Raw genomic sequence first — 12,928 nt, 5'->3', positions numbered from 1 at the left:
TCCAAGTATATGTTCAGTTGCCCCAAGGTCTTTCATTGAAAACGCAGATTTTCAGCTGCCCTTTAAGAGCATCTACAGTGCTTCTTTTCTTTGCAGCTATCAACATACGTCTACATAGAGCACAAGAATGATCGGGCTGCCATCCTCATCACGTTTGGTATACAAACAATGGTCTGCATGGCTTCTTTTGTAACCATGTTTAAGCATGAAGCGATCAAACTTCTTGTACCACTGCCTACATGATTGTTTCAGCCCATACAAGCTTCTATTGAGCATACATACCAAATGTTCCTTGCCAAGGATGACAAAACCCTCGGGTTGCTTCATGTAAAGCTCTTCTTCCACATCACCATGCAAGAAAGCGGTATGTACATCCATTTGGTCCATTTCCAAATCAAGAGCAGCCACAATGGCAAACAATACATGCAAAGTGGTCATCTTCACAACAGGAGAGAACACTTCCTGAAAGTCTATGCCCTTGGTTTGAACATATCCCTTTGCCACAAGCCTTGCCTTATACTTGGGTTTTGCATCAACAGTTTTGATTTTATACACCCATTTGTTAGGAATAGCCTTCCTTCCTTTGGGCAATTCAACCAAATCCCAAGTATGATTAGCATGCAAAGCTTTAATCTCTTCCTGCATAGCAAGCTCCCACTTGTCGTTGTGCTCACATGTCTTTGCCTCTTTATACGTAAGAGGCTCTCCCTCAATTGTCAACATAATGTAATGCAAAGAGGAGTCGTATCGACTCACAGGCCGTCTTTGACGAGTAGACCGCCTCACCCAATGACCCACATTATCCGGCAATGGGTTTACATCAAGTGGCACTACAAAATCGTCAACAATGGGCTGCTGTACATCATTTTCAGCACCATTTTCAGCATTGTTTCTTGGCTGCAAATGCCCTTCAGGAGCCTCAATTTGCTGTCCAACATCATATGGCTCAAACACCACTGGATCATCTACATTTTCAGCCATTTGTGGTGCATCCCGAGGGTCAAAAATAGGCCTAACAGGTGGCTGGTCATGCTGAAATTTCACCCTTTTATGGTCATGCTTTGAGGCACAATTGTTTTGAAGCAGCCTTGCCTCATTAAAAACAACATCCCGGCTGCATACAACCCTTTTGAGCTAAGGTAACCAAATCTTGTAACCCATTTCGCCTTCTTCACCATATCCCATGAAGAGGCCTTTAATGGACTTCGCATCTAGTTTACTCCTCAACTCAGGTCTAACATGCACAAAAGCTTCGCAACCAAAAATGCGTAAGTGATCATATGAAGCAGGCTTGCCAGACCAAACCTCTTCAGGGATGTCACCTTTCAAAGATATGTGAGGGGATCGATTGCATATATGCACTGCAATTTTCAAAGCTTCTCCCCAAAATCCATGAGAGAGATTAGTTGTGGACAGCATGCATCTCACCCTCTCACAAAGTGTCCTATTAAATCTTTCAGCCACACCATTAGAAGAGGGGCTATATGGCACAGTAAGCTCCCTCTTAATGCCCAAATTTTCACAAAACTTGTTAAATTCAGCACTTGTGTACTCCCCCCCATTGTCTGTACGCAAGCATTTTAGCTTTCTACCTGTTTGGGTGGTCACAAATGCATGAAATCTCTTAAACGCAGCAAAGGCTTCATCCTTAGACTTAAGCAAATAAACCCAAATTTTCCTAGAATGATCATCAACAAAGGAGACAAAATAACATACGCCACCCATAGACTTAGTAGGTATGCTACATACATCAGAATGTACAAGATCAAGCACACAAGATTTACGAGAGACACCAGAGTAATAAGAACGCTTTACTTGCTTGCCATATTGACATTCATTACAAAAGTCAAGCTTTGTGCCTTTAGCATCAAGCTTTTTCAAAGTACAAAGCTTAGAAAGGCCCTTTTGGCTCATATGGCCAAGCCTCTTATGCCACAACTCCATGTGAGAGTTAATTTCAGCCAATGCAATAAACTTGCCCAACACGGCCTTTCCATGCATGCAGTAAAGTGTCCCTTTCTTTGTGCCCTTTACAATCAGCCTTGAGCCTTTAGTCATTTTTCATGACCCTCTCTCAAACAAGATGCTGTAACCATGCATATCCATCTGACCAACAGAAAGCAGACTCTTCTTGATTCCCGGCACATATCGAACATCATGCAAGACAAGCTCATTTGTGCCATCTATGGAGAGATGCACAGTGCCAATACCCTCAATGGAACATGCATGATTGTTTCCAAGGTATACATGGCCACGCTTGCCTGCATCAAAAGTAGAGAAATGCTCCTTGATAGGAGTCACATGAAATGAAGCACCGGAATCAACAATCCAAGTCTGGGACAATGCATCATTGACACATCATCATCTGACAAAGTGGCACACAAGATGTCCTCTACATCTGACAGCTCCTCAATCACGACACTAGAAGCCACATTGGCCTTCTCTTTGTCCTTTGAGCTATCCTATGCATCTGCCTCGACCTCCTTCTTCTCTTTCTTTTTGTCTCCGCCATTCTTTTTCCTTTCTAACTCAGCTTTATAGTACGTCTACATCTGACAGCTCCTCAATCACGACACTAGAAGCCACATTGGCCTTCTCTTTGTCCTTTGAGCTATCCTGTCCTTTGTCAAATGTCCTCTACATCTGACAACTCCTCAATCACGACACTCGAAGCCACATTGGCCTTCTCTTTGTCCTTTGAGCTATCCTGTGCATGTGCCTTGACTTCCTTCTTCTCTTTCTTTTTCCTTTCTAACTTAGCTTTATAGTACGTGCAATCGGGTTTCTTGTGACCTTTCCTACCACATTGATAGCAAGTCACATCACCCTTGCCTTTTCTTGCATTTCCCCTTTCTTTACTCTTACTCTTACTCCTTTGTGCATAAGCATTCTTCTTTTCTGTCCTGCCTCTAACCATGTTGGCGAGCTACCTCCCTCTCCACTTGCTTTGCTCCTGATTTCTTCATTCAAGATAGAACCCCTAACACCATCAAAGGTCAAATTGGGGTTATTGGACAACAAAACCACCAAAGTTTCCCATGACTCAGGTAAGGTCATAAGCAAGAAGATAGCTTTCAGCTTGTCATCAAAAGGGGGCAAGCCAGAATCCTGTAACTGCGACAAAGTACCTGCGAACAATGACAAGTGCTCTGCCGCGCTCTTGGACTCATCTAGTTGCATGCCAACAAGTTTTCGCATCAAGTGCACCTGGTTGACAGGCGTTGTATTTTCATACATTCCCTTTAACTTCTCCCACACATCAAAAGTAGTCATGAGACCTTTCACATCAATGACGGTCTCATCTGTCATGGCCATTTAAATGTATGTAATGGCTTTCCTGTTCATGCTAACACATGCTTCATCTATCATATTTTGTGGTTTCACCTGTTCAACTGCCTCTTCGCAATCCTTAAGAAATAGGATTCCCTGAATCTTGTCTTTCCAAAGATCAAAACCTGTTCCATCGAACCTCCTAATCTCGAAGAGGTTCTTCACATCCGAAGAAGATGAGGCCATAGTTGCACGAAATAAGAGAGATAATACGCTGAATTTTTGGGCAAAATGCGCAAAAATCGGAGTATAGCCTCGCAGAGATGTGCACTACAGCTCCAAATGGTCACAGAAGCAATTTGAGGCAAAATAGGTCGATTTGGGCACAAAATTCAATTTCTGAAATTTATGCGCAGGAAATTTCAGCGAGCGAATTTGTGCTCGAAAACAACAAATTTAGTTGTTTTTAGCCTCAGAAGACATACATAAGGCTAATACACAACCTTTACAAGCGTGTAGGTGCAAAAGCACCAATTTGTAGCATCAAAATTGCATGAAATTGAGCCACAGATGGTCATTCATCGACAAAATTTGTCAAATGTGCGTGGATCGCATCTATTTGCACTTTCCCCAATGTAATCGCACCATAAAAACACTTGCAAAAACCTGCGTAAATCTGAAATTTGCTTAAAACACCTGTTTTAGGGCTTGTTTTTCGGCAATTTCAGGGTTTTCGGGTAGCGGGGACTTAGCAAAAGTATTCCCACACCTTAATACATCATTTGCAAAACCTGTATTTTGCTGTCATAACCTGTAATTTCCTGTTTTTGACCTAATTTCAGTCTGTTTTAGGTCAATTTTGGTTGCCAGGAGCTCTCTAGTGTCCGGGGACGAGTCCTTTGGCGACAAAATTACAAAATCTCGCATGAAAGTTGACCTTCTTGGCTGAAATTCAGCATTTGCAGTTTTGGGGACAAACCCTAATCGGGCTCTGATACCAGTTGATGAGTGCGCGGCGGTGATGAGTGCTCGGCGGTGTGTGCAAGTGAAAGAGCACGCGAGGAAGTGCAGTGTGTGTGCAGAGAGGGGAGGCGAAGGCCAGCAGGAGAGGAAGCGCTAGCAAAAGAGAGAGGGCTCACGTTTTTGGGAAAAACTCAATAAGTGAGTTTTGGGTTTCCCACTTTTATTATAAGTGACCTTTAAAGAATGTGTCCAGGTTCATATTGAACCTGGACATGGACAAAGTATAAAAATGTACAAAAAGGAGTTATTTAGGCCTTTAACCCAACATAATCTTGTCAACGGCTCTCTTTACCATCTCAATGGTAAAGAAGGTACTGGTAGGTGGGCATGGCTCTATAGGATCTGGAAGGGAGTCTTGTCCAGGAACTGTATATAACGATGTCACATACTGGCCCCACACATCAGGAGAAGTAATCTCTGGGGGAGGGGAGTGCTCATGAAAGAATCGCCATGCCTCTCCTGAGTCTATACTCAAGAACAACTGATACAAGTCTCGCTCCATCTAGGCCAAATAAGCTCGTTTCTGCCGTTGCACAAGGCACCGGGAAGCAATCCGAGACTGTCTGTAAGTGATGACTCCTAAAAGAAGATCTCTCTGGAGCTTGGCTCTCATCTCTCTGCACTCCTCATCATACCAACTATTCTGGGGCATGCTCCCAGAGTATCGCCTCCGACCCGGGTGAGTGTGTGGGTATGTCTTTGATGCTGCACCATGCAGTGTCTCAGTCAATAAGTGGTGCACTCCTCCACTGAGAAACCAGGACTAGCTGTGCATAGATGGCTATAGATCTCCTTTGTATAAACTGAGTCAGTCTCTGGTGTAAATGAGAGAGAGAGAGAGAGAGAGAGAGAGAGAGAGAGAGAGAGATGAAATGAAATGTTATATTAGCGTCTTCAAAAGGCCAGAATGACCTATGAGACCAAACTGATACAAAAGTGGTGAATCTGTTACAATGTCTGGGTACCTTAGTACTAAAGTACTAAGAGAGAGAGAGAGAGAGAGAGAGAGAGAGAGAAATGGTGATTTACAGGGATTTTGAAGAAGCTGAGCAGCACCTTACTCATGCTTTGAAAGAGACAGAGAAGAATAAAGGTAAATGCAGCATTATTCTCATCCTCAGTCTTTATTGAAGCTCAAGGTAGAAAGTTAGCAGCTCTTAAAGTAAGTTTCAATCCTTAAAGGTTGTTTAATTTTTGGTGAAGGAGAGAAGGACCCTCAGGTAGGAGTTATCTTGGCATGTATTGGCAGTTTGTATGAGCAAAGAGGGGCTGCACAAGGGAGTAATGAGATGTTAATTACAGAGGTAAGTAGCGTGTCTCAAGTTTTAATCAGAAGCTTGCATGAGATGGATAAGTAGAAAGCATTGATGTTTTGTATGATGAACCTGGAGTAGCGTGTCACTTAAATGAAAGGTAAACACATGTACGAGTGTGTGCTTTTTGTAACACACACATTTATTTTTGTTTAGTGAGACTGACTAGTAAGGAACCTAAGACACATACAAAAAAATTTAAAATCTGTGTACATAAGTGGTGCAGAATAGATTGAGCAATTAGGAATACTTAGGCTATGTAGCCTATGGGGGTAGGAGGTAAAACATGAGGCAGGGGCCAGACATCATGCACTCTTTCATGAGCCAATACCTCTCGACAAAGTGTCCTACTCACAGACGCCCAGGCCATTTGTAACCCGCTTCTATCACAGCGAAAGTGGTGAAGACAGTGCACTACAGAAGGGATGAAGACAATGCACTGCAAATCACCAAAATGTAAAACAACTAAATCTTTGTCATGTGGAGGAAAGAGCATATTGCACTCATAGAGGGAAAGAGAGACGATCTTTGACACAGATACATCATAGCGGAGACTCTTTTTTGTTGATTGTTTATTATGACATACAGATGACGCTGATCTTTTGTACATGGTTTTTTCTCATCGGCCATTTTTGGCCCTCTAGAGTTTGAAAAAGAAGAAGAACGAAACATGATTGCTAGATTTTTCGTCTTTAATGTTGAAAACCAAAGGGAATTAAATTTTTCACAAATTGTTTTTAACTGTCTGCACAAAACCGTCAAAAAATGAGCAAAACCACACAATGAAATGAGCAAAGTCGATCCTGTTGGTCCCAAGCAGGGAAATTGCACCGTCAAAACCACAAGTGAGAGACAATTGCCTCGCACAAATTGCCTCATGATTTATTAATCTATGTCACTTGCACACATGCTTATGAGAAGAAACAATAGATAAATAGTAAAATTGAAGTTTTTGACAGTAACTACTAACTTGTTAGGTGTGCACAAAATTCATTGGGTAGCCAAGACGATTTTGATGCCATGAAAAATATGTGTGGAGGATCAAAGTTCATTGAGTAGCAAAGGCCTTCATCCGAGGACGTAGACAAGCACATTAAGACCTTGCTTTTGACAAAGGACAGTCCAACTCCATGACAAGCATTTGAACACTTCCTCTCCTTGAGGAGAGAAGTACCATTAACTTAAAAGAAAGCATCTGTGCTTTTCATAAATCTATTATCAAATGTGCCGTTAAACCTTACAATTGCGCGTGCGCACACACACACACACACAAATCCTGCTTCATGGGTATGAAAAAACGTCAAAGCCTGCGAAATGTTTCGGTGAAACCTACGAATTGTACCTCTTTGTAAATTAAAAACACCTCTTTGTATGGAGTCTAGAGTCATGTGTATGTAATTCACACACACATACATGTATGTGTGTATAATACATACATACATGCATACATATACACATTAATGTATACATATCTGTATATGTATATAAGCACAAACATGTATATAAGTTCACAAACTTATATACTTAAGTACATACATGTATGTGTCTACATGTGTGAAGATACACATGCACGTGTGCACTCAATTACCCGTTATTATCACAAGAGGATTGAGAAAAAGAGAGAACACAGATGCGTCCAGCAACTAGATTGTCACTGCATACACGTAGACCGACACCCTATAGACCCCAAAGATTGGCACCCCTGCATTTCTTTATTCAATTGAAAACAAACAATCCGAACACTTAAACCAAACTCCCACCAAGCTGTCCAAACCTGTCAAGGGCTGAAATTGCAGGTTTTCCACCCAATTTGGGCAGCATAAAGGCGCCAAAATCTCTATAGGTCACTGAGTACAAGTTGAGGACAGATTTCCTTGCATTTTAGAAGTTGTCTGGTGAGTTGTAAGTAAATTTCAGCATGCTGTAATTTCCTGTTTTGGTCACTAACAGGTGCCCGAACTCCTATACAACCACTCCAAGGCTTCCCCGAAGCTTCTGAAGTGAACCATCTTGCATGTTCAATTGCACGTTTTCAAGGGTTTCGAGGGAAACAAAAATAAATTAAATAAAGATATGTATTGCATATTTAAAGAAGGAAATAGGAAAAATACACCTCCCAGTGATATACCCCCCTCTTTTTTTTTTTCCCAAGAAAAAGATCCTTCTATTAGAATGAAACTTCCCATAGGGCTACAACCACCTCTACTACAGAGGGCTACAACAATCATAAGGGGAGACTCTCCCAATGCAAAAACAACATATGTACAATGAGGGAGATGGGAAGAGGGAAAAGCCATACAGGTGGCCGGTAGTGCCATCTGAGCACATTGTGGACCATGGTGAAGAAAGGCTCAGGGCGCCAGAGTCGAAGGAACTCCTCTCTGCGCTCCCGCATGCGGTCGGAGCTACCCGAAGTCTCTCGAATTGTCCCCTGAGAGTATGGATGAGCTCCAGCCAAAAATCTCGAACAGTCTCCGCTGGTGGCACAAGGCGAGCCTCGAAGATGCGGAAGCAGCGGACCCGCCAGATGAACCAGAGGGTCAGGACACACACGAGCTCCCAACACACCTCTCTCTCACTGCACCACTCTTGTGGGGTATGCTCTATAGCAGGATGAAGTGTGGGACGACCCTCCTATATCACTATCATTCTACTAGCGGAGGATAACTCAAACTGTAATGCCGGGCCCGTGAGAGTGGACCAAACAGCTGCTTCCCAAGTGGCAACAAAAAGTCTCAAGAGCCTGCTCACACCTGTGTAGGTTGGCCTCATGGCCCTCCAAGTATAAAGCTGAGTCGTCTGCAAACTCAGCATCCAATAGCTCATCGCCCCGAATAGGGAGCGCTAAGCCAAGTAAACCAACCTGATATGAAACCAAAAATTTGCTCATCACCTCAGCATAGAACAGAAAGAGGAAGGAGGCAAGAGGGCAGCCCTCTCTGACTGAACGTGTGAGCATGAAACGATCTCCTCTACTTCCTACCAACAGCACTTGACTGTGTGCACGTCTATAAAGAGCTGGCACACCTCTGATCCTGGCGTCTGAGAAGCCCATCCTCCGTAGAGTGCCCTCCAAAAAGTCCCAGTCAACTTTATCATAGGCCTTTTCAAAATCAAGAAGAAGTATCACGAGATCCTCATCATGGAGGCGCGCGAGGGCAGATGCCTCCCTAAAAGTAAAGATGTTGTCAAGGATACTGCGCTCCTTGACAAAACCTGTTTGGGTCCCATGTACGATGCTCTGTAGAAGTGGCTGAATCCTCAAACTCAGAGCCTTGGCAAGAATTTTGTAGGCCCAGTTGAGGATGGTGATGGGCCGCCACTACTGAATCTCATCCAAGGAGCCACCCTCCTTGGGAATGAGGTAGATCAAGCCCTCACTCATGCTGTCAGGCATCTCTCCTATGTGTAGGATGTACTGAAAAACGTTGCAGAGATCTAAGCCAAGCAAGTCCCATTACTCTAAGAAAAAACTGGGAGTCAAACCATCTTTACCTGGACAGCTACCACGGGGAAGTGCTCTGAGGGCCATGTGGAGCTCCTCAAGCTGAAAAGGCAGCTCAAGCCTCTGGCGCATCTCCTCAGTCACAAGACAAGGCATATGTGCCCAAACTTGCTCTCTGCATGCATCCTGACGCTCTGACTGAGGCTGTGCCAATAGGTCATGATAAAAGTCAGTAGCAATCGCACGCATGTCCTCTTGCTCTGAAGCAACTGACCCGCTAGGCCTCCTCAACTGGCTAACACTGGCGGGAGTCCCGCTGTCTCAAAGAACGCCTCTGTCGCTATGTCAGCCTTACACTAACAAAAATTGTTCACATAATCATGAACGTCTTTTCTCATCGTAGGCCAATAGACCGCTAACCACGTTAAACATCATAAGGTTTGATCTTTCGCAAAATGGAGTCCTACAACCTTCGTATGAGCTTGAATCAAATAGTTTGCATGCTCCTCAGATACATCCTTCTAGCCAGTAATTGATATAAAGCCGATTCCACAATCAATCGTAGCGTAATAGGAAGTGGTATCTATGACTCCACTTGAGCTATGGTCATTAGAGATACAAGGTCCTCCCATCATCTAGGAATCATCTATACAGAGAACAAATAAGCATTTGGTAACTCATCGTCAACCCCTTTTGGTGCTTCCCCCAAAGTGATTCTTGACAGGTGATATGTTCTTGGTGTGTTGTGTTCTTTTTGACTACCACTATGAAGTCAAACTCGAGAAGATGCCTGTTCGATGGAAAGCAAACTCATGGCGCCTCTCCTCTGTGCTGGCAAGCTCCCGGTGAGCCTGTTGCAAGTGCTCCTCCAACCAGGGACTGTCTGGGTGCTACTCCTACATCCTCTGCAAGGAAGCAACGCCTTGTCAGAGACACTACTGCTCCTCTCTTGCTGCAGCCAAGCGGGCCGTAGACTCCTGAAGAAAGAGCCGACTAAGCTGAGAAAGTCCAAAGGCCACTCTGTCCGCAGGAGAGTTCAGCGTGTCCAAGTCCTCTTTCCAAAGAGCCACCACTCTCTCTCTGAGCTCACAGTCCAGCAAGACCCTCAAGGATGCGCAGCATCGTGCTCCCCCTCCTTTGTCTATCTGTCACTATGAGGATCACTGGTGCATGGTCTGAAAAAGATGTCCCAGCCAGAATGGAAATTGTCCCACCCAAGTCACAAAAGTGGTCACTAGTGTAGAACTATTTGCGATAGATTCACTCCTCCCACTCTGCGGTCCGAACGAGAGAAGGCCAAGCTGTCTGGCGGCCTCACAAAGCCAGAGTGCTGCCACACATCTGCAACCCGCAAAGTCATGCATAGCCTCTCCCAATTTGCCAACTCAACTCCACCAATGCACCATTGCTCTGCCTGTGGTAGAGACTCTACAATGTGAGACCAAACTCTGCACGTGCACTCGCCACATTGGGCGCATAGATGTTCAGGAAGCCCAAGCGGCAAACCTGAACCTGCATAGTAATCCATTGAGCCCTACCAGGCACAATGATACCTATGTCCACAATGGCGTGCTGCCAAGGGTCCACAATATTCATGCATGCCCCTCCTTGGATGCCACCAGGTCCAAGTCCACGCAAAAGCTAACCACATTGTCTTATGCAGCTCTCACGGCCCCTCTAATACTGAAACTGAGGCCCACTTAATCATTGCACATTCCATGAGACGATTCTTATGGAGAGCGAGAGAGAGAAGTGATGTTGCAGCAGCAACTAATTGTGCTATCTTTGAGGCTAGCTTCGATGGAGAATAATCTGCATCTCAGCATCCTCGAGATAGGCGTGACTACAAAGAGTGTCTAGCCCAAGCCCAAGTAGAACTAGCCGTTCGCGAGGCAACCTCCTCTGTCCAGGAGTCCTAATGTATGTTTACATAGCATGGCGGGCTCTGCGTGTCAGCAAAGAAGTGAACCACAATGTGTCTACATCCCTCCGAGTCTGGAGGTGTCACTGAGAACTTGGCCAACGGCCACAAAGTCTGAACCAAGCCTTTAACCCCTAGGTCTCCCATGTGGTGAGAGAACTCAAGGGCCTGTGCCTGCAGCCACTCCAACAGTGAGTGCAAAGTCCACTTAGATTGGTCCCTGCCACAAAGGGGAAAAGAGAAGCCAACCGCACAGTCCTAGGCCTCTATCCCCCTAGCTGCAAGGAACAGTACATGAACTCTAAAACAGGCTACCTCAAAGTCTGGTGAGGGTCGCCAAGAAAACGTGTAAAGCCGTAGGCACAGAAGTCCCACCGACGACAAATGTCAAAGCTCGTCGGTCCACTAGGAACTGCTATGAAGGGAGACGTTGGCACCAAAAGGGGGTTTCGCAAGAAAGGTTGTCCCTCTCTTGCCAAGCGACTGGTGGCAAAGGCGTTGCCAAGAGATCTCCTAGCAGCCAAGGATCGTCCTGCCCCCTGGGACGGCTGCGGGGCAGGAGCGAGAGGAGAGGTGGAAGCAGGGGGGGTAGCGGGAGGAGGAGTGGGGGGTCGGGGAGCGGCAGAGGAAGAAGGGCGAGGAGGGAAAGATAAGGAAGGAGGCGGAGGGGAAATTGGGAGGGAGGGGGGGGCTGGGCTGTCAGGGGTAAGGCTAAGGTGGAGGGTGTAGCTGGAACCTCTTCCTACTAAAGAAGGTTGAAACGGTTCCCTGTGGGAACCCACTGCTGCTAGACTGGAGCGTGTGGACCACTCTGAGTGCTAGGTTGGCATGGTGGCCCTTGTCGGCGCCAACCACGAACCTCCTGCCAGCCCTCCTCCACTTGAGCCCCATGCTCAGAGGGTGGCTCTGCCTGCATATCCCTGTGACTGTCTGCTATTGCTTGCCCGCCCTTGAAGGCTGGGGTTGACTTTGTGGGCAGGCCTTCCCAAAAAGGCCCATCTGACGACAAATAAAACATTGATTCGGGAGGCTCAAACACTCTACGCTCTGATGGACGGCAGCGACAGCGCAAGGGCGTAGGGGGAAATCAGTAATGGTGGCGGGTGGCGCGCGTATAGCATAACGAGACATACCCCACCCTTGAAACACTACAAGTGACTTTGCTTGCATGTTATCTTTTTATAATATATGCTGACATGTCTTGATATCAAATATACTCTATGATGAAAAGTTAAGATATACATGCTTTTGGAAATGTAGTGTTGGACGATTAAACAATCCCACCAACCTGGCTACCACACATATGTCAAACATAGAAGTCTTCTGGTGTACTCTCAAGTACAAACTTTTGCACTCAAGTTTTGTTGGGATAGAGTAGATAACAATTGATTAACTACTCCTTTTATTATCATGAACCATGCTCTGGACATTGCTCTATAGAGCTACATCAAGTCAGTGTGAGTTCCACAAGTCACTGTGGGTTCCATTTGAAAGGCTTCAAGATATAGTTGCAATAATTGAGGGATCAACTAGAGGAAGATAGTGGCTTTCTAGGTTGGCAGTGCTCCTACGCCTGATTGGTCGCTAGGTGAGGGCTTTAGATGGATTCCCACAGGGACTGCAGCTCGCTACTTGGGTTGTTAGGTTGGCCTGAATTTGTCTCTTGAGCAGCAGACTACTTCCCTCCTCTTGTCCATCAGGAGGAAGTTGCTACATTGGAGTTCAACACGGCTCTCTTTGGCAGGCAAAGTTGTAGTGGCCAACCAGGTGTTGTTGGCTACTATGTGGTACATTACATCTTGTTAGATCTTTTCGAGCTCCTGCATCAGCAAGTTAGAGAGGCTGATCAAGAATTTTATATGGTCAAGACGCGACACCGTCAATTAGCCCGGGCCAAAGTAGCCCGGTAGGTCATCACTCTACCTTGTTCTCAGGGGGGTGTCACAAGGACGTGGC

General features: G+C 45.3%; 1 protein-coding gene across 1 annotated transcript in view; it reads left to right on the top strand.

Moving 5' to 3' along the window:
- The window catches only part of NDP1 (Tetratricopeptide repeat (TPR)-like superfamily protein), a 140,393-nt gene that overhangs the window by 102,137 nt on the left and 25,328 nt on the right, over positions 1-12,928 (top strand). The window contains exons 8-9 of the mRNA XM_086519777.1: positions 5,325-5,386; positions 5,497-5,597. Of these exons, the coding sequence (XP_086375903.1) occupies positions 5,325-5,386; positions 5,497-5,597 (163 nt within the window). The remainder of the gene's footprint in view (positions 1-5,324; positions 5,387-5,496; positions 5,598-12,928) is intronic.

The sequence above is a fragment of the Adiantum capillus-veneris genome, chromosome 9 (genome assembly GCF_014529385.1).
Source record: "Adiantum capillus-veneris isolate H3 chromosome 9, ASM1452938v2, whole genome shotgun sequence".
Lineage (NCBI taxonomy): Eukaryota > Viridiplantae > Streptophyta > Polypodiopsida > Polypodiales > Pteridaceae > Adiantum > Adiantum capillus-veneris.
The sequence above is the reverse complement of the archived record's forward strand: the minus strand, read 5'-3'. Positions and strand labels throughout refer to the sequence as shown.